General features: G+C 36.1%; 1 protein-coding gene across 1 annotated transcript in view; it reads right to left on the bottom strand.

Moving 5' to 3' along the window:
- Positions 1-23,197, bottom strand: part of GC (GC, vitamin D binding protein) — a 53,482-nt gene that overhangs the window by 2,798 nt on the left and 27,487 nt on the right. The window contains exons 8-12 of the mRNA XM_008061162.1: positions 14,937-15,139; positions 13,842-13,971; positions 13,267-13,364; positions 10,910-11,042; positions 1,605-1,659 (exon numbers count right to left, since the gene is read on the bottom strand). Coding sequence (XP_008059353.1) covers positions 1,630-1,659; positions 10,910-11,042; positions 13,267-13,364; positions 13,842-13,971; positions 14,937-15,139 — 594 coding nt within the window. The 3' untranslated portion in view covers positions 1,605-1,629. The remainder of the gene's footprint in view (positions 1-1,604; positions 1,660-10,909; positions 11,043-13,266; positions 13,365-13,841; positions 13,972-14,936; positions 15,140-23,197) is intronic.

Below are 23,197 nucleotides of genomic sequence, written 5' to 3'. Positions count from 1 at the left end.
AACTTAAGGTTACAAAGTTGGCATGGGGATTCTAATTCAGATTGATTCAGAAATGAGCTTTTTAGACTACACTCCTTGTAATATCTCTCAGAATGTTAATTTTCTTTTTTTCTGCTTCAAATGATTCAAATAATTGATAGATAAAAACTTGAACATGGCGAAATGATTTACTTTCATTAGTCATTGGACTGTAAGGCTTTTGTTTCAGCAAAAGAAAAATTTGACTTCATTGAAAAGCCTCAGTTCAACTGAGATCTAAGATAAACCCAAATTTGCATTATTTAAAGTCTCAGATGTAATATCTTTAAAATAAACATAATGAATCTGGAGAGAAAAGTATTCTTGTTGAAATGTGCAGAGTTGAGGTCACCTTCAGTTTAAGGTATGGAATTATGTCTAAGTAAACAATTTTATGTTCTTAATATCTTCATTAGGCAGTTTTAAATGGGTGAAAATGTAGAATTGAAAGAAGCAAATGATAATATTTTAACAGTGCTGCTTTAATTTGAATAAGGATGCTTTTTTTCCTCCTAAGAACCCTACTTGTAACACATTCGTGATTCCAAAATTTTCACTTTCTGAATACTGAAAGCGGGTGAGAATAAAAAAAAAATCTGAAGTTGGTTGCTGCAAACTTCAGTTGTTAAGCACAAGTGAAATGGTGTTTTCTAAATTGTCACCTTTTTCACAATACAAAAGTTGCAGACATATCTAGTATTTGCCTCAGACACCACTCTGACTACCATTATGTACTTTGTATTTTTATTTGGATTATAAACCGAATACATATATATATTTCTTCTTCTTTTACATTGCATCATTATATCACCATCTGTCTCTCTATCACTAATAAGTTCATAGGATTCACCTTCAACTTCAGAAATCTCATCAGCATATATCTGTAATTATGGCAAATTATTTTTAATGTTGGAATATGAAAGCCCTGAATTATCAAAATATAAGTATACAACACTAATTGCAACAAAATAATGACCAACTTGGAATTTTTTACCAACTACAAAATCAATAACATTGTGCAGTCGATATCAGAAAATTATCTCAATTAATTTTCTATCTCCTTGCTTCATTATTCTTCATTTTCAAGAAAAATATAATAACACATACGTATGACGACACTGCAGCATTCAGAGACAGAATTAGCAAAGATGTAAATTCACATCAGTAGCAACCAGGAACAGAATTAGGAATGACATAAATTCACATCAGAGATCATGAATGAGTTAAGACTCGATGAACTCTGTCTTTAAACTCAGACCTTTTCCTATTAAAGAGCATAAAAATCCTGGAAATGACCTTTATGGTGTTATTATCTTACATGTGAGGCTATAATAGATGTAGCTCCAGACAGGAAACCAGTAAACCTAGATCCTAATATTAAACTTGTCAGAAGTTGGCAATGTGCCCTTGTGTAAGTTCTTTAACTTTTCTAGGTGCTTAATATTCTCATCTGTAAAATGAATTTCAATAGATAATAAATAGAATAAATAATTAATTTGAATAAACTTTCCTTCCTATCCTTCAATATTTAAAATACATTGTACAATGCTGAATTCTTTGGTGCTGTATTTAAAGAATATACTTACCAAAGACAATACACATGCATCAGGACTACAAGGCATTTTTCATTTCAGCATCAATCTAATAATAAAAAAGAATTATAAACTTATGAAGCATTTTGTTTATAGACTATTAGATCATGCAGAAGGTATATAAACATTTGAAGCTTTGCTTAAAGGAAGTAATTGTGGCCAAAATTCCATTTTACATTGCAATTTTTATTGACCATCCTTCACGTTTATGTACCTGTATGTTGTTCCTGCCCTTGAAGAATTTAGAGTTTTTTGGAAAAGATAGGCAAGAAAAAAAAAAGACAGTAGAGTTTAATTAGTGATAATTATTGAATGTGCCCAGAATGTTTTAGGAACTTGAGTGCCAGGGAATGACTCCTAGAGATGATGCCTAACTTGAAACCTGAAGCTTGTTGGAAGAGTCTACGAAAGTAGTCCTGATAAGAGACAGGGCAATCTGGGCAGAGCCATTATGTGGAATGAGTTTGGAAAACTGAAAATTGTTCAAGAGAACCCAAGCAGGAGGCCCAAGAAATAGTAATAGGAGGTCATGTTAGAGAAGAAATCAAGGGTCCAACTCTTTTGGTTTTCTAAAAAAATTGAACTGTTGGTTTGGAAACAATGGAGAGTCATTTTGTGTTTTGCGATAATTATTTGCACCTCATTATAGAGATGAAATTGGGCATGAGACCAATTGGAAAGTTGTGATCTAAGTGAAAAATTGCCTAAAATTAGATACCAAGAAGAAGAAGATGGGTGACAGAACGAGAGATGTTGCAGAGGAAGAATTGATAGGATTTGGAATTTCATGGCATGTGTATGGAAAAAGAGAAGAAGAGATTAAATCGCTGTTTTTATCTTGGGACAACAGATAAATGGGATGATATTTATAAATTTAGGAAACAGAAGATTTTAGGAGAAAGGTGTTGGCCATGTTGAGTCTGAATTTCTTACGGGACAAGACTGTGAGACAACCGAGCCCCATAGACAGTTAGATAAAGAGCCTAGGATTGAGGAGGAAATCCTTGCTGTAAGTGGAGATCTGGAGGTTAAAAGCATGTGTGTGAATAAGAAACTTGGGGAATTGCAGTGTCATAGAAGTGAAGAAGACTAAGGAAAAAACTCAGCCAAGCAGAAGTTTAACGGGTAGGTAAAGACAGAGGACAATGGGAAATAGAACAAGAATGAAAGAATCGTAGAAAGACAAAGGTAGACAATGATCATACAGAAGCCAAAGAAATTTTTTCAAGAAGGAAGGAATAGTTGTGGGTATCAAGTGTTTTGCATAGAGGACTGACAAGAATTAAAACATCTTTATGTGATTTAGCAAGTAGATTGTTCTTGTGGCTTTGTTGGTAGTGTTATGGTAGTACAAAATGGTTGAGACAAGAACAGGAGATGTGATGAGTCAGTGCATGGTATTCTTTCAATAATCTTGGCAATATTTACTAATAAACAACTTTGGTAAAATCTCAGGTTACAAAATTAACATTCAAAAGACAGTTGCACTTGTATACACTAACAACAAGAAGGCAGAGACCCAAATAAAAAACACAACCTCATTCACAATAACCACAAACACACAAAAGAAATATCTTGGCATCCACCTAACCAGAGAAGTGCAAGGCCTATACAAGAACTATAAAATACTGCTCAAAGAAATCAAGGATGAGAAAAACAAAAGAAAAAGCATTCTATGCCCACAGATTTGAAGAATCAATATTGTCTAGATGTCCACCCTATCTAGGGCAATCTACAGATTCAATGCAATACCCGTCAAATTATCAACATCATTTTTCACAGACCTCAATCTGTAAGAATCCTAGAAGAAAACATAGGAAACACCCTTCTTGACATTGGAATAGACAATGAATTCATGACCAAGTCCCCAAAAACAAATGCTACAAAAGCTAAGATAGACAAGTGGGACCTCATCAAACTGAAAACCTTTTGTGCAGCAAAAACAAAAACAAAAACCATAAAGAGAGTAAAAAAACAACCCACAGAATGGTAAAAAATATTTGTATCTGACAAATTATGCATCTGACAAAGGTCTAATATCCAGGATCGACAAGGAACTCAAACTGAAAGGAAAAATCAAACCAACAACCCCATTAAAAAATGTGCAAAGGACATGAACAGACACTGCTCAAAAGATGATGTACAAGCAGCCAACAGACACATGAAAAAGTAAGTCAAAAAACTACAGGTGCTGGGGTGGTGTGGAGAAAAGGGAATGCTCCTACATTATTAGTGGAAATGTAAGCTAGTTTACCCTCTATGGAAAGCAGTGTGGCAATTTCTAAAAGAACTGAAGATTGATCTTCCATACAATTCAGCAGTCTCTCTCCCGGGACTATACCCATAAATCACCCTACCAAAAAAAAAAAAAAAAAAAAAAAAAAAAACCTGCACGTGCTTGTTTATTGCCAAACCATTCACAATAGCAAAAACATGATACCAACCCTGTTGCCCATCTAAAGTGGACTGAATAAAGAAAATGTGGTATATACACACAATGGAATATTACATAACCATAAAGAATAACAAAATCATGGCCTTTGCAGCAACTTGGATGCAGGTGGACACCATCATACAAAGTGAACTATCACAGAATAAAAAGAACTGAATACCATATGTTCTTACTTATAAGCGGGCCTTGAACACTAGTCACATTAGCACAGCGGTGGGATCTGCAGTTGCTGGGCACTGCTAGGGGAGGAAGGGAGGGTGAGGGGCAGATGACAGCACAATGGGTACTTGATCCATTTTGAGGGGGAGTGAGGTCTAGCTAGAAGACCAAATTTCACCTGCCAGCAACCTACTTATATAGTAAATCCTCACTTGTATCCCAAAACACTAAAATAAATAAATGAATGAGTGAAATAATCTTGGCAGTAAGGAGAGGAGAAATAAAAAATAAGATAGGGAGGTTTCTAAAGTGTCGTCTTATTTTTTGAGATAAGAAGTAAAGTAACTTTAATACAAATTGGACAAAGGCAGTAAAAATGAAAAATTAAAGCAAAAGAAGATAGTATGACAAATGGGGGAAAATTCCAGGAAAGTGAGATGGGTGGAATTCAGAGTGATACTACTGACCTGGTATCATTTTTGCTATTTAACAATAACTTTGGATTTTCAGTCAATAGTTCTTTTGGTATCAATACTTTGCTTTTGTTACAATTAGCTAAATTAGGGATGAAGTCTATGACAATGACATGTAGTTAGGATAACAGACTAACATGGAATAAACATAGATTTTTTTTCTCCAACATTATATAACTTCTGTAAACCTTATTCAATCCATCTATAAATGGGGAGTTAAAATGGTACCTCACTTTTAGAATTGTTTTGCATTATGCTATAAATACATACATAAAATGCTATCAATATTTCTGCTTAACATATAGCAATGTCTTAATCAATGTCATTGAGTAAGAAAGAGGGAAGAGAGGTGGAAAAATTGGAGGCGGGGGGCTAGAGAGTATATCACTCTGTATTTCAACCTCCTCTTTGTTAGTTTCCATTTGGCTATTTGTATTTGCCTCTAGGTGTTCAATATTCTAGTGATCAATATCAACACTTTGGGGAGTATTCATATCAATATGAACACTTTGGGGAATCATATTTGATGTCGACCGCGCCTTTGTTGGAACATTTTAGAGGAAGTGTATGAATGTGTTCACAAGAGAGCACATAGGGTTGCTCTACCTGAATGATGGTGGAGAGAGAGAAAAATTTTAATTCTGATTTTGAAACTATATGTTTTTCTGCAGGCAAATGGGCCTCCATGGCATTAAAAAAAAGAACCAGTTCTGAGAGTTCCATGGTAAAGCCAAAAGAAAATCACATTGGTTGTTCTATTTCTCAGTCATTTCAAGTTCAGGGTGGATGTAAAAGTAGATTTCCAAATAATGAAATGTTAATTTATCATGATTCAGAAGCCCTTTTTTTTTTTTTTTTTGCCATTCTTCCAGCAGTTGTGCCAAGTATATTTAGAAAGACAATTAGAGAAAGATTCCTGGATATAAGTGTCTTGGGGTAAGAAGTAGATGGATATGACTTTAAATGAAACATTCTGTCAAGCAAATATAGGACAGGAGATCTAACAAATTATGACCCAAATGTTTCAAGGTAAGTGGGATAAACATTCACACTAAGCACTTGAAATGAAAGTGAACACTGTTCTAACAAATACTGTTCCAACAAATTTTTTTCTAACATAAAGTCAGAAAGGAAAGTGAGCTTGCCTCCGTAACTATGAAATCAGTTTAGAAAGACAAACAGAGCAGCTCATTGGAACACCAGAGAGTCTAATCTCTGAGTGCTCTTAAGATCAATGTGCATAAGTATCTAATAACCCCATTCCTCTCACTCTTCTTTAGCAATGACTGAAAGATTATTTACTCAGCAGAGCTGCTATAATGTTACTGGCAATAAAGCAAAAAGACTGAAAGTTACAAACCTGCCTTATCATTTTGGCTGTTAAGATGGCAATATGTTATAATGAAAAATATACTGAAAAGCAACTCAAAGAAATGAAACAAAGGTCTTGAAGGAAGCATACATTTGCTTAAGATTCGGTGTGTCTTATATGGCGTCAGCAGGGACAGTGCATATCTGGATCAACAGAAAACAAAGGAACAGGAAAGGGGTTTCAAAAGTGATATTGCTTATAGAATGTATAAGAAAATTTAGACTCTTTTCTTTTTTCTTTTTTAATGACTGAAACCCTCAGAGCAAATTTTTTGCTGGTACCAAATAACTGTAAATAGTGATGTTATTTTTCTAGGGTAAAATAACCTAACTTCAAACTCAAGGTAGGTTACTAAAAGCAAGTTGGTGATGAAAGGAAGCAAAACATTTTAATTGTTTTATGCTTAAAATATTTAATGTCTGGCCGGGCTCAGTGGCACAGCCTGTAATCTTAGCATTTTGGGATGCCGAGGTAAGTGAATTGCCTGAGCTTGTAGGCTCGAGATCTGCCTGGGTAACTTGGCAAGACCTGTCTCTACAATAAATAAAAAATTAGTCGGGCGTGGTAGCATGCACCTGTAGTTCCAGCTACTCAGAAGGCTGAGGCAGAAGGATCGCCGGAGCCCAGCAGGTCGAGGCTGCGGTGGCCGGGAGCAGCCACTGCACTCCAGTCTGGGTGACGGAGTGAGACTTCAACTCAAAAAAACCCCCAAAAAACCAAACAACCAACAAACAAAAAAATTAGCTGGGTGTGGTAGCACGTGCTTGTAGTTCTGGCTACTTGGAAGGCTGAGGCAGAAGGATCGCAGAAGCCCAGTGAGTGTGCCACTGCCCTACAATCTGGGTGACAGAATGAGACTCTGACTCAAAAACAAACAAACAAACAAATAAATATTTAATGTCCATAATGACCAAAATACCCCAATAATCCAACTTTTTCAGTTTTCATGTTCAGACTTTCATGTAGCTTCAATTTTAATAAAAGATAAAGATGACTGACATAGTTGTCACTGGAACTTAAAGAATAGGCTTCTATTCTACTGTTCTTTTCATCTGGAATTCTGGCTTTACAAATTGTTACAAACAAGGAGAGCAAAGAGGTTTGGTACTACAGCGTGAGCATGAAAATTAGAAGAGAAATAGGAATCCCAAGGCTATAAAGAAGAAAACTGAAGCAAATTTAGCTCCATTTGTTAAACCAATTAACATTTTGTTTTTTAGATACTATACAATAAATAAATAAACAAAACACTAAAATACAAGTATTAAGAGAATTGGTACACATAGCCCAAGACTTTGAAAACACTTTACACAACCTAAGTTTTTTGTTTGCTTGTTCTTTAATTAATTTAATTTTATTTTAATGATACGGAGTACAATTCAGGTTTAGGTATACAAATGTTCATTATGCAGGTACTCTTGTCAAAGAAGTGTGCACAGTCCAAGTTTTAAAATGTTACTTTAAGTATAAAAAAATCTACTGAGAACAGAGAATGAATATTCCCTGGTTGAGACAGACAGCCAAGGTAGCTCAGAAGACATTATGAGGGGAATATGATGGCTTAATTTATAGAAGAATGTTTTCATTAGTGAAGCTACCTGGCAACGAAATGGCCATTTCTACTTCTCGGAGAAAAGAAATTGACTATAGGAATTTAAATGAAGGCTGAATGATCTCTGGAAGGAATTAACTGAGAAATTATAGTAAATGATATTCACAGTTTTCTTCCAACATTTATACTTTTGTGATTTGATTTTTTTATTAAGTTCTTGGATATTTTCACATGTGCTCTAATAGAAACCAGACTTGGTTGCTTTCATGGCTAATAAATGAACAAAATTCATGCAAATTCTTAAAGAAATTTTTTCACTTAGAGAAAACTTTTTTTTTATTTTAAAGATGTGGAGTATAATTCAGGGTTAGGTATACAAATGGTTATTGTGTAGGTAAAGTTTGGGCCTCACTTTGATTCCCACTTCACCTGGTTTGAGATCAGGTACTCTTATTGATGAATTGTGCCCCCCCCCCCGCAGTTTCCCACTACTGCCAATCCCTTTCTTATAGTATTATGGTAATTGTTCAGGGTCCACTTATGAGTGAGAACATGTGGTACTCAGTTCTTTATTTCTGTGATAGATCACTCAGTATTATAGACTCTAAGTAACTTCTAACTGGCATTAAATCATTAGCCTAAGTAGCTTTGACATTTACATTACAGTTTAATTATTTTTTGAAAAGACATATACAAATAATGGGTCAAAAGTAGACCATAAATACCCTTTCTCCAACATAAGGCGATAAAACTATAGTAAAGTCCAGTCAAAATTGGACTTGACAGCCACCAACAGACTGGGAAAATGATACAATTTGATATCATGAGCTTCAGAAAGAAGTGAAATAAGGAAGGAAATATTTTGGCATGGCATAGAGTTATGGCCTGGCCTCTATATTCCAGAAATAGAGTAGGCAAGACAACAAGATCTTGAAATTGTCACTCACATCTCCAACTTAGTAGTAAAGTAAAATGTAGTGTTGCCCTTATCTTTTGACTCTTCTGGATATTTAAAATTATTGAAATGAGAGTGACAGGTAAGATGGAAGATGTGAAAAATAGGCTGAAAGTTTCTGAAAAAGGCCAACAAAACATCCCCTCATGGAACAAGGCAGATACTGACTTGGTGAAGGAGACCTTAGGATAAGATACCTAGCAAAATCTCAGTAGTCAGAGCATAGTTCTGGTCTACAAACAATGGCTCCACGTAGCCTATCTGGTTTCTTCCTCTCCCTCACACTTTCAGTCTATATAAAGATGGCAGAACACCAAGTACCATCCTCACACTGAGGTTTACAGGAGAAAACCAGTGGGCCCTGGGTGTGGTGAATAAGGAAAAACGAATTCACCTACTATCAGAGAAAATAAAAAGTGTGGCCAGAGCTGCACATGTTTGGCACAAGGTAAAAAAAATAAAGAATCTAGTAGCTATGCAGATACATTTAAGGAAGAAAAAGGAAAGAGAGAGGAGGAGGGGGTTAGGAGAAGGAAAATAAAACCTGAACCAGGATGGAGGAAGAGAAAGAAGGAAAAAAGAGGGAAGGGGGAGACAGGGAGAAGGAGAAGGGACATTTAAAGAAGATGAACTCCAGAAATAACAAAACTTTGGAGGGAAATTGGAAGAAATATAGAAATTCTAATATATATTTTTTTTTTTTTAGCATTAGGAACCAACTGATAGTATCTAAAAGAAAAATTTATGATTAAAAATGACTAGGCTGGGCTTGGCGGTTCACGCCTATAATTCCTGCACTTTGGGAGACTGAGGTGAGAGGATAGTCTGAGTCCATAGGTTCAAGACCAGCCTGGACAACTTGGTGAGGCCTCATCTCTACAATAAATCAAAAAATTAGCCGGGTGTGGTGGTGCGTGCCTGTAGTTCCAGATACTTGTAAGGTTGAGGTGGAAGGATCTCCTGAGCCCTGCAGGTCGAGGCTGCGGTGGCAGTGAGTGTGCCTCTGCACTCCAGCCTGGGCAACAGAATGAGACTCCAACTCCAACAGCAACAACAACAAAAGACTAACATTAGCCAGGCGTGGTGGCTTGTGCTTGTAATCCCAGCACTCTGGGAGGCAGAGGTGAAAGTATTGTCTGAGCCCACGGGTTTGAGAGCAGCCTGGAAAACTTGGCGACACCTTGTCTTTACAATAAATAAATAAAAATTAGCTGGGTGTGGTGGTGCGCACCTGTGGTTCCAGCTACTTGGAAAACTGAGGCAGAAGGATCGCCTGAGCTCATCAGTTCAAGGCTGCAGTGGTTGTGAGAGTGTGACACTGCACTCCAGCCTAAGCAACAGAGTGAGGCTCTGAGTTAAAGAAAAAAAAAAAAAAAGACTAACATTAATATGCTTTATAATTTTCTTTTAACTTTTAGAAAATAAATGGTAAAGAAACACTTATGTGACCTTTAGAAGTTCTTCAGTGGCATTTATTTTTTTGTGTCATGTTAAAACAAAATTAAATTTAATATTTTTATAATTAAAATAGAAGGTATGGTACCATTTCATCTTTCAAAAAGCATTTCTTCTTATCAGTCTATATATACATACATATACATATATCTACATAAACATATGTACATCTATATAAAATAAAACTTTCACAAAACGTCCTCACTATGTGACAAGGACTGGTATTTTGACTATGTTCTTATTCTTCTCTTCTTTCAAACTGAAAAGCTGTTAACTTGGATGGATTTAGAATAGATCATACTCAGTGATCTATCACAGAAACAAAGAACAGAGTACCATATGTGCTCACTCATAAGTGGACCTTGAACAAATATACTACTATAAGAAAGGGACTGGCAGTAGTGGAAACTGTCAGGGAGGGGTGGGATTGGCAGTTGAGGGAAACTGCTAGGGGAGGGAGGAGCATACCTCATCAACAAGGGTACAATCAATGTTTGTATACCTAACCCTGAATTGTACTCCACATCTTTATAATAAAATAATAATAAAAAGTATAAATTAAAAAAAGCTGTTACTAGATTACAAACTACAGATTGAAAAATAAATGCTACATGAACTTTGCTGCCTGTATACAAAAACTTTTTTGTTTCTTAAAAAAAGTATAGCATTTCATAAGTTTTGCAACTGCTCAATTTGCTTTTAAGTAAATATAGCAAAAAACATTTTTCTTACTTTTGTTGCAAAGACAACAGAGTTATAATAGTACCAGGAAAAACCTGTCACATAAAGGCATTTCAGCAACAAGAAATACATGAGTAAATCTGAGCGCGTGAGTTCTTAAAATACTCTACAGCAACCAAAGAAAGGTTACATTTTCCTACCTCGGAATCGCAGTAAAGAGGAGGTGAATTTATAGAACAGCACTTGGAGGCAAAGTCTGAGCGTTTGTTAACCAGCTCTGTCAGTTCGGCGGTTGTGGCATCAGGTAATTTGGCTTTTAGTCGTTCTGCCAATCTGAAAGACCAATTTAATGTAAGGTGTTACTAGGTGTAGTTTATAAACATTTCTAATGCAAAATAATAGCCATTTCAAATATTTTACAATTTAAAAAATATTTGTCTCAAGGAAATTCAAATCCGTGGAATGATTTTAGGTGAGTCAATCTGAGATCAGAATGTGAAATCTATGCCTCTTTCAAGATCATGAACTCGACATACAAAGAGTTGCTGAATTTGAATTTCAATCTTTTCTCTTTCATTTGCTCATTATTTCAACATGGATAGCTTCCACTTCTACATTCTTTAACCTTTTACTTTCTTTTCAGTTTTAGATTTCAAGCTCCTTAAAGAATATTTCTTTACAGACACTTAATGCTTTTTTTCTCTCATATTTTACAGAAATTTCCCCTCAGTGTGCCTACTTCTCAACTCACTGTGCTGAAAACACTATAACAGGAGTCAGGAAATTTCAACTCTTGTTTTTAGCTTTACTATTAATTAACTTTCCATCTCTCTTTCAAGATGGTGATAGGACTTGATATCTCCCAACTCTTTCAATATGAATAATATATGGTTTTGGTGCCTCTCTATTCTTATAATAAATAACTCAGCCGGGCTCGGTGTCTCAGCCTGTAATCCCGCGCCTTTGGGAGGCTGAGGTGAGCGTATTGCCTGAGCCCGCGGGTTCGAGACCCGCCTGGGTAGCGAGACCTCATCTCTACAATAGATCAAAAAATCAGCCAGGCACGGTAGCGCACGCCTGTAGTTCCGGCTACTTGGAAGGCTGAGGTGGAAGGATCAACTGAGCCCAAGCAGGTCGAGGCTGCGGTGGCCGGGAGCGGCCACTGCACTCCAGTCTGGGCGACAGAGTGAGACTCCAACTCAAAAAAAACAAAAAAACAAAACTCATCCTGCTTTTATTACTTTCTTCAAGAAATGCTTGCTAGCCCAGTAGTGGGTAATTTGAGGGAGAGAAGCCCAAATTTAACTAGAGGTGGGGTTGACAAGATGCATGTTGGGGAGGGACAGGAGGGTAAGCTAGACTAGTTTGCTATAAAAGCAATGTTAAAACAGCTAAGTTCGAATTGGGAGAGGAGGTCAGTAAGGCCAGAAAAAAGTCAGAGGAAGGAAAGACAAGGAAAGGGGAGGAGATTTCAAATTCCTGGACAATAGTCTCAATCTTCTCTAATTTTATAACTCTAAATGTTAATTCTACCACATGTTCATCTGGAATTGAGATTATGTGGATTATTACTTAACTGCCCCATGAAATCCTGGAGTTTGAAACAGTTGGCAGAGAACTTAATCTTTAATCATCTGCTTAACATTATTCTATATTGCCTCTAAGGTATTCTATTAGATTATACAATTAATCAATTTTCTGATAGCTGAGAAATAGTCACTTTGAACTTAAGGCTGTCAGTTTTAATGTTTGCTTGGAAGTTTCTAGGGTAGACGTCATAGGAGTCATTGAAACAGGTGTCTTACTTTTGGGATTCTTTAGAAAGATTTTGTGGAATCTATTCTTGCTTACTTGAAGCCCATGTTGTTCAAAATGATTTTAAATGAATCTGAAAAGTATACTAAATAGAGTTGGGAAGAATGACCTTGTCTTCTCAATGGATATGTTCTAAGAACTCAGTACCACTTTTTTATGATAGCCTATTATATCGATGTGAATGCATACTTAAAAAGAAATGATTTTTCTTCCTGTTAATTGTGAAAAATGACTATTACACGATATTATTGGAAATTAACATTTCTGTCTCCAATTTATAGGGAATGCATACTGATGATGGCTGACACTACATTTGATTAAAATTTGAGATCTTCCCATCAGGCAATAGAACATGAAGTTAAATAATAATTTCAGCAGTTTCATAATTCCTTAGTTTTGTACAGCAATATCTATAGCAAACTCTGAGGCAAGAATATTGAAAAACTATGCACTAATATTGCCATTTTGAATCAAGTCCCTGGAGATAGATTTTGTAATTTATATTTTTGTGGCTGTGTTCTAATTGGCCACTCACCTGATACACATGGCATTATTCCCCTAAAAAGAACTCAGTTTCTTCTTACACAGATACTATATTCTGACTACTTTTAAAAACTTTTAATTATACCGCCTCTTTGTATTGTTCATTTGGTACATCTTAAGCTTTCAATTATGCTTTCAAATCACAATACTAAGCACATATTGATAAATTTGAAGAATATAGACATTAAAAATCTCTTACTTTTTCTTGTATTCAGTGAATGTATTTTCTGAATAATCTTCACATAGTTCTTGCCCCTTGTTAATGAAAGAAGATAGTTCTTTCTTTAGAAGAGGACCCTGTAAGAAAACATTAATTGCACAACAAAGTTATTTGTCTTGAAACACTGTCCCATGAGGCCATTAAATCAAAATTCCATGTTTTGTATCAAGATGAGTATTATCCACACCAGGCATTAGCAAATGTTTTCTGCATAAGGCCAGGTAATAAATATTTTAGTCTTTGCCATACATGATCTCTATTGCAACTACTCAACCCTGTATAGAAGCAAAAATAAACAATGAAGAGACAATTAAGATGACTGTGTCCCAATGAAAGTTAATGTATAAACACTGAAATTTGAACTTCATATAATTTTTATGTGTCATAAAATACTATTATTTTTATTTTTCTCCAACAACTCAAAAATGTAAAATTATTCTATTCTTAGTTTGTGGGCCTTACAAAAGTAGATGGTAAGCCAGGTTTGGCCCAGGAACTGCAGTTCACCAACTCTTAATTTGCATTGTTGATAAATAAAATCTAGCAAATCATACCTTAGCATTAAAACAGGTAGCAGAGTCTTCAACAGTGCAGCATTCACCAAGGCTTTTTAGGGTTGGCTCCAGTACTTTACTGAGGAATACTTCTGGAAGATGAGTCCTTCTACTTAGTTCAAATGCATACCTAATGTGAGGGGGGGAAAGGAGATAATACTCATTAAGGTGTGCACAGTGTATATGAGTGTATATGTTCATATTTTGAACTGTGAAATATCTATTATAAAGGCGGAGCACCTGATTTTTGCCTTTTAATTAAAAAGAAGAGATTTAACTGAAATGGACTCCAAGTCAATAGACTTTGGTATATGAAATAGTTTCATTGAAATACAAGTTATTAATACTTGCCATCATGACTAGTTAATACTGAGTAAAAGTTGTATGTGTAATATACCAAAGATGCCAAAAAATTTATACACATTTTAAGAGATGTTATCTTCATTTCAAAGTTGAATTGAATTACAATAGCAATGTGTAGTATGACGTTAGTTCAAAAGATGGCATTAATCAAATGAATGCTAGGGTCACCATGAGACAGGCAGGATAGTAAAAGAAAATCGCAGAAGCACAGTTATTGATTGAGGAGTTCAAGACCATTTTGAAGTGGTATTTGAAATTCAGGAAAGTTGTGGAAGTACAATGAAAATGGAGGCATGAATATGCAATAGAACCTCCAACATGACTAACAACCACATGCTTTCGTGATAAGTTTGAGACACATGGTACTGTGTGTAATGTGCACAAGGGAAGATCTGGGAGGACTCACATAGCAACAAGTCCTGAAAGAAGTTCACTGCAATCAAAAGTCACTTATTTTGACTATGCACAGTAATCAAAGAAGGCAGAATTAGGTACTCTAAGCTCCCTTTCCATAACCAAAATTTTTCTATTGAATTCAATTGTTATTTATTTTTAAATTTAAACTTTTCGATCAGACAAAATCAATGAACACATATTTAAACTCCATAAATAGCATAAAAAGAATTTTGTCTCTGCTTGAAATGAGTGACAGCCTAATCTTCCCTTCATCTGGCCCATATTTTTGTTCAGATGAACTTAAAATGGAAACACATTTCAGATCACTGTACTTACTGATCCCTGGCTTTGGTGTTTCCTTGTTCACACACATCTTTATTTGTGGGCAATTCAACGTCTGGAAGCTCAGGTGGTTGGGCAGCTGGCATAAAGTAAGTGCACACAAAAATGTCCATGGGTGTTTTTTCTTGACAGCAGTCTTCAAACTTAGAATTCTTTGTGGATAAGTTGTCACAGATTTTTACTGTGTATTCAGGCAGCTACAAAAGAAATGGTGAACCCATGCATTGTTAATTTCCTGGTTGGTCTAATTAAAAATAAGGAGAGGGATTAAGATGGCCAATGTGAGGTAGCTAGAGTGAATATCTCCTATGGAGTAAGCGAAGACAGAGTTTCCTCTGCACCCAGAAAGGAGTAGGACTAGCAGTGTGACCCATGACTAGTCAAATAAGTAATAATAACCACAGAGTGCAAAGAAGAGAAAAACCCATTGACCTGGCCCGAAATGAGCCAAACTCTTGTGCGCACCACCACAATCCCCTGGCAGCCTCCTGATGCAGTGGGGAAAGTGAGTGAGGGGAATTCAGGAGTTCTGTGCTCCTGCTGTAAACTTGAAGGGCCCCCCGAGCCTTGCAGGGCTCTAGTCCCTCACTGGAAACTGCCTTACCTACAGCCATCACCTGCTGCAGTTTACGTGGAATGGTGTAGGAAAAAAGAAAGCCTTGAGCTGTGCCAGCCACCATATTCCAGGAACTCAACTCTTGTAGGCAGCATGATGGCTTTCTAGCTGGCCTGAAAGGGAACTGACCCTAAGGGAAAACTCCTTGGCTACAGACAGTTCCTAGCTGGGGTAGGTTGCCATAAGAGCGCCTGAGGTCCTAAGATCTGCTGCACTTTGACATGTACAAGGCAAACTGTCTGAGACCAAGGTAGGGAGCCAGGTGGGACTTGTTGCCATAATAATCTCTCACTTCCTGTGCAAACTCTTATGTTCTTGCCCTGCACAATAGCATTACCCCGGTGGCCTGGGACTCCCTCCTAATCCCCACTGGAGTAGCCAAGAGTGCACTCTTATGGGGTGTTTAAGCTTATTCCCCCATCCCCACACTCAATTCAAAGGCTTAAAACAGAGAACTTGGGCAATCTCCAGAGCCTTGCCCTCTGACTAAGTTGGTTGGGTGCTTCCTTGGAACAACACATGCTAAAAAGGAAGCCCTCAGCAACCATCACAGTTGGCTTCTCCCACAAGCACCACCTCCTGACTGGAGGTCAACATTACAGCCCACCACATTGGTGGGCTTTGGGGAAACCAGTTTGGGGGAAGGCCTTATCCCAAACCCCAGCTAACTTCAGTTTCCAAGCCACTCTGGCTACTCAAGTCATAGTGAGCAAGTGCAGGTACCCAGCACAGGACTGCCACAGTTGGCAATTGAAAACTCATCACACCAAGGCAATATATAACCAAGGGGAACCTACAGTGCCTGCATCAGCCCTCAGGGAATCTCAAAGAAGAAGAAATTGTCCATCCACATGAGAAGGAACCAGAAAAATAATTCTGACAATATGGAAAAACAGAGTTCTCCAGCATCACCCAAAGACCACACCAACTCTTCAGCAATGAACCCTAACCAAAATAAAATTTTTGAAGTTCCAGACATAGAATTCAAAAGGTTGTTCATAAAATTGATCAACAAACTTCAGGATAATATTGAAAATCAACATAAAGAAAGTAAGAAAAAAATCAGAGTGTAAATGAAAAATTTTCCTCCAAAAAGGTAGTCACCAAAACAAAAACAAAAACAAAACAAAGCAAAACAAAAACCAAGCTGAAATTCTGAAAATAAAAGAATTATTTAGGGAAATACAAAATGCAGTGGAAAGTTTTAACAGTAGACTAGACAAGAAGAAGAAAGGATCTCAGAACTTGAAGATAAGGCTTTTGAATTAACCTAATCAGACAACAATAAAGAAAAAAGAATCAAGAGACTAGAACAAAGTCTCCAAGAAATGTAGGATTATGTAAAACATCCAAACCTAAGAATCGTAGATGTTCCCAAGAAAGAAGAGAAAGCAGCAGATTTTGAAAACCTATTTGAGAGTATAATGGATGAAAACTTCCATTTTTTGGCCATGCCAAAGATCTAAATATTCAGATACATGAAGTCCAAAGAATCTCCAGAAGATTAATTGCAAAAATGTCATCCTCAAGTCATATAATCATCTGTTTATGCAAAGTTAATGTGAAGGAAAGAATTTTAGGAGCAGTGAGACAAAAACATCCAATAACTTACAAAGGTAAAATACCAGACTAATAGCAGGCTTCTCAGGGAAAACTTTACAAGCCAGAAGGGATTCAGGTCCCACCTTCAGTTTCCTCGAATGGAGCAACAATCAGCCGAGGATTCTGTATCCCATAAAACTAAGTTTCATAAATGAAGAAGAAATGAAGTATTTCCCAGACAAGGAAATGCTGAGGGAATTTGTCATCACCAGGCCAGTTCTACAAGAAATACCCAAAGAAGTTCTAAATAATGAAACAAAAGATCAAAATACACAAGTAGAAAAACACTGGAAACCATAAAGCACACAGGTGTTATAGAACACCAACACAATAAAGAAAAATGAATGAATGAAGAAAGAAAGAAAGAAAGAAAGAAAGCAACCAGATAATAACCAGTATCATAAATGAAATAATATTTTACATATCATTATTAATTCTGAATGTAAATGGTTTCAATGCCCCACTAAAAAAATATAGACTGGGAGAATGGAAAAGAAATAGCACAAATATCTGCTGCCTTTAAGAGACTCACTTAACTCACAAAGACTCCTACAGATTCAAGGTAAAAGGGTGGGAAAAAACATTCCACACAAATGGAAACTAAAAATGAGCAGGAGTAACCATTCTTATATCAAACAGACTTTAAATTAACAACAGTAAAAAAAAAAAAAAAAAGGACAAAGATGGTTATTACATAATGTTAATGGGATCAATCCAATGAGAAGACAGAGCAATTTTAAATATATATTTGCCTAACACCAGAATCCTCAGCTTTATAAAACAAATTCTACTACAGCTAAAAAAAAAAAAGGGATAACAAAACAATAACAGTGGGAGATTTCAACACTCCACTGACAGTAGCAGACATATACTCAAGGCAGAAAGTCAGCAAAGAAACACTGGAATTAAATCAGACTCTAGAGCAAATGGAACTAACAGACATCGACAAAACATTCTGTACCATTACTACAGAATATACATTTTTTTCATCAGCACATGGAACATTCCCTAAGATAGACCATGTAGTAGACTACAAATTAAGTTTCAATAAATTCAAAAAAATCAAAATCATATCAAACATCTTCTTAGATAGCAGTTGAATAAAACTAGAAAATAAGCCGGGCTCGGTGGCTCAGCCTGTAATCCTGTGCCTTTGGGAGGCTGAGGTGAGTGGATTGCCTGAGCCCGTGGGTTCGAGACCCGCCTGGGCAGTGAGACCTCATCTCTACAATAAATCAAAAAATCAGCCAGGCATGGTAGCGCATGCCTGTAATTCTGGCTACGTGGAAGGTTGAGGCAGAAGGATCGCAGGAGCCCAGCAGGTCGAGGCTGTGGTGGCCGGGAGCGGCCACTGCACTTCAGTCTGGGCGACAGAGTGAGACTCCAACTCAAAAAAACCCAATAAAAATAAAAATAAATAAATACATAAAACTAGAAAATAATTCCAAGAAAAGCTAGCAAAACCAAACAAAAGCATAGAAGTTGAGCAATCTGCTCCTGAATGATCTTTGGATCAACAATGAAATCAATATGGAAATTTAAAAATTCCACAAAATAAATGACAGCAATGCAACAAATTATCAAAACCTCTGGGACACAGGAAAACTGTGCTCAGAGGAAAATTTATAGTGCTTAAGGCCTACATTAATAATGCATAAAGATCCCATGTGGACAACCTAACATCACACCTCAAGGAACTAGAGAAACATGAAGAAACTTAACCCGAAGCTAGCAGGAGAAAAGAAATAATGAAGATCAGAACTAAATAAAATTGAAATTTAAAAAAATACAAAGGATCAATGATACAAAAAACTGGTTCTTTTAAAAAATAAACAAAATTGATAGACCATTAACTAAATTAAATAAGAAAAGGAGATTCAAATTAGCTCAATCAGGAATGAAAATGGAGACATTACAACTGATACAATGAAAATTCAAAAGATCATCTGAGACTAATATGAACACCTCTATGCAAACAAACTCGACAATCTAGAGGAAATGTATAAATTCTTGGAAACATACAATCCCCAACCTTGAAACAGGAAGGATAGAAACCCTGAAGAAACCAATAGCCAGTAGTGAGATTGAAACAGTAATTGGAAGTCTCCCAACAACAAAAAATACAGGTCCTGATGGACTCATGTCTAAATTTTGTCAAATCTTCAAAGAAAAACCAGTATCAATTTTACTGAAGCTATTCCACAACATTGAAGAAGAAATCCTTCCTAACTCATTCTATGAAGCCAGTGTCATTCTGATACCAAAGTCAGGAAAAGAATCAACCAAAAAAGAAAACTACAGAGCAATATCTATTATAAACATGGATGTGAAAATCCTCCATGAAATATTAGCAAACCAAATTCACAGCATGTTTAAAAAAGTAATACACCACAATCAAGTGTGTTTTATCACAGGAATTTAAGAGTGGTTCAACATACACAAGTCAATAAAGGTGATCCACTACATAAATATAATTACAAACAAAAATTATAAGATCATTACAATAGATACAGAAAAAGCATATGATGAAATCCAGCATTCCTTCATGATGAAAATCTTAAGCAAAATAGGCTTAAAGGGAACATTCCTTAAAATAATAAAAGTCATATACAACAAACCCATAGCCAATGTCATCCTGAATGGAGAAAAGTTGAATGCATTTTCCCTTAGGACTGGAACAAGGCAAGGATGCCCACTTTCAATACTCCTATTCAACATAGTGCTAGAGGTCCTAGTCAGAGCAATCAGGCAGGAAAAAGAAGTAAAGCATATCCACATTTATAAAGAAGAAACCAAACTATTTTTCCATGCTAATGATATGATCTTATACCTTAGAATCCTAAAGACTCCTCCTTCAAAAGACTCCTGGACTTGATAAATGAATTTGGTAAAGTTTCAGAAAACAAAATCAACACACTCAAATCAGTAGCACTGCTATACACCAATAGCAACCAAGTTGAGAATTAAATCAATAATTCAATTCCATTTACAATAACAGCCAAAACACTAAAAGATCTAGTAATGTACTTAACCATGGAGGTGAAAGATCTCTACAAGGGGAGCTATAATACTTTGGTAAAAGAAGTTGCAGAGTACACAAACAAATGGAGAAACATTCCACATTTACGGATTGGAAGAATCCACATTGTTCAAATGACCCCATTTCCCAAAATAATCTACAGATTCAATGCAATCTCTGTCAAATGACTAATGTCATTTTTCACAGAATTAGAAAAAAAATCCTAAAATTCATACGGAACCAAAAAAAAAAGAGTCAAAATAGCTAAAGCAATCTTAAGCAAAACTGGATGCATCACATTATCTGAGTTCAAATTCAAGGTTGTAGTAACCAAAACAGCATGGTACTGGTACAAGAGCACACACATGGACTAATAGAACAGAATAGAGTATCCAGAAATAAACCCAAATACCTATCACCAATTGACCTTTGATAAAGCAGACAAAAACACACTGGGGAATGGACGCTATTTAACAATCAGTGCTGGGAAAATTGGATAGCTACATTAGAAGTCTCCCTGAGCCCTATCTCTTCCCATATACAAAAATTAACTCAAGATGGTTTGAAGACTTAAATGTCAGACCTGAAACTACAAAAATCTTAGAAGAAAACCTTAGGAAAAGCTCTTCTGAACATCACCCTAGGAAAGAATTCACGGCTAAAACCCCAAAAGGAAATGCAACAAAAACAAAAATAAACACATGAGTCTTAATTAAACTAAAAATCTTTTACAGAGCAAAAGAGCAAGTTGAAATAACCAACAGAACAAGTTGGCAGCCCACAGAATGGGAGAAGATATTTGCAACTATACCACTGGCAAAGGACTCATATTCAGATTCTACAATGAACTCAAACAAATCACCAAGAAAAAGGCAAATAACCCATTAAAAAGTAGGCAAATGGCATTAGCAGGCATCTCTCAAAAGAAGATACACAAATAACCAACAAACATAAAAAAATGCTCAACATCAACTTGTCATCAAGAAAATACAAATTACCTCCACAATTAGATACCACTTTATACCATTCAGCATGGCCATTAATAAAAAAAATAAAAAAACAATAGCTGCTGGCACAGATGTGGAGAAAAGGGAATGGTTACACACTGTTGGTGGAAAAGTCAATTAGTACAACCCCTATGGAAAGTGGTGTGGAGATTTTTCAAACTACTAGAAGTAGATCCATTTGATCCAGCAATCCCACTACTCGATATCTACTCAAAGGAACAGAAGCCATTATATAACAAAGACACCTGCATCCGCATGTTCATCACAGTGTAGTTCACAACTGCAAAGATGTGGAATCAACCTAAGTGCCCATCAACAGATCAGTGCATAATGAAAATGCAGTTTCTATACACTGTGGACTAGTATTCAGCTATCAAAAAGAATGAAATAATGTATTTTGCAGCAACTTGAATGGAATTGGAGAACATCATTTTAGGTGAACTAACTCAGGAACAGAAAACCAAATACTGCATGTTCTCACATATAAGCAGTAAACTAATGATATGCAAAGACATAGAAAATGGTATAATGAACACTGGATACTCAGAAGGGGGAGGGGAAAAGAGGTAGAGGGACAAAATAAATCACCTATTGGGTACAATGTGCACAGGTGGGGTGGTGGGTACCTAAAGCCCAGACCAAAACTATTTGTACCCCCAAAGCTATTGAAATACAAAAAGTAAAAAAATAATAAAAATAAAGATTATATAGGCTTAAAAGCCTTGGCATCATGTTTATAAAAGTCAGTGTGAATGCTCTCAGGAAGAAAATTGTTATAGTGTTTGGGAAGGTTATTTGTCAAGATGCAATAAAAGCCTTAAAATGTAAAATGTCATTTTCAAGAATTTATATTCAGCTGGGTGCAGTGGCTCTGCCTGTAATCCCAGCACTTTGGGAGGCTGAGGGGAGAGGATTGCCTGAGTCTGGGGATTCAAGACCAGCCTGGGCAACTTGGTGAGACCTCCTCTCTACAATAAATAGCCAGGTGTGGTGTTATGTATTTGTAGTTCCAGCTACTTGGAAGGCTGAGATGGAAGGATTGCCTAAGCCCAGCAGGTTGAGGTTGTGGTGGCCATGAGCGTGCCACTGCACTCCAGCCTGGGTGACAAGAGTGAAATTCCAACAACAAAAAAAAAGAATTTATTTTCATAAAATAATTATGGATAAAGGGAAGACTTAACCATAAAGCTATTAAGTGCAACATTATTTAAAACATTGAAAAGACAACATAACTTGAATACAATAATAGAGGATTAGTTAAATTAAGATATGGTATATCTAGGTAGATATAATACGTGCAATAGGTATACACAACAGAGTCCTATAGAGAAACATCTATTAACACAGACATGCATTTTTAATGGAAAAAGACCAGGCAACACAATTTATCTATTACTAAAGAGGTTGACAAGACCTCGGAGACTGATCTTCATCTAAAGCAATTATTCAAATTTGCATCTACTTGAAAGGATTATGCAAACAGAAAATGGCAAAAAAAAATTGAGATGACCATCAATTCATAAAAAGTATAATAAAAACATTAGTAACCTCTATTAGTATAATGGTTGTAATGCTAATAGAACTTTTTATGATAATGAATCTGATCTGTATTTGCACTGTCCAATACTATTGTGCATTTGAAATGTGGCTACTATGGCTGCAGAACTGAAAGTTAAATCGTTTTCAATGTTAACATTTATGTTTAATTTTAATTATAATTAAATGTAAATAGCCATATGCAGCTAATGAATACTGCACTAGACAGCAAAGATAGAGTAAGGTCATGGAAATCAGATAATCTTGTCCTTGCATGTGAACTTGGTCACTGACTAGTTGTGTGGTCTCAAATTATTGACCCTTACTAATCTTCTGTTTCTTCATCTGTATAGTGGAGTTAAAAATCCATTTTTATTTTGTAGGATACATGTGAGATAAGATATCCATTAAGATAAGGCATGTGAAATGCAGCTTAGAAGAGTGCCTGCCACTCAGTACATGGTACTCAATACCT

The sequence above is a fragment of the Carlito syrichta genome, unplaced genomic scaffold, assembly GCF_000164805.1.
Source record: "Carlito syrichta isolate Samal-C Ts95f unplaced genomic scaffold, Tarsius_syrichta-2.0.1 Scaffold305121, whole genome shotgun sequence".
Lineage (NCBI taxonomy): Eukaryota > Metazoa > Chordata > Mammalia > Primates > Tarsiidae > Carlito > Carlito syrichta.
The sequence above is the reverse complement of the archived record's forward strand: the minus strand, read 5'-3'. Positions and strand labels throughout refer to the sequence as shown.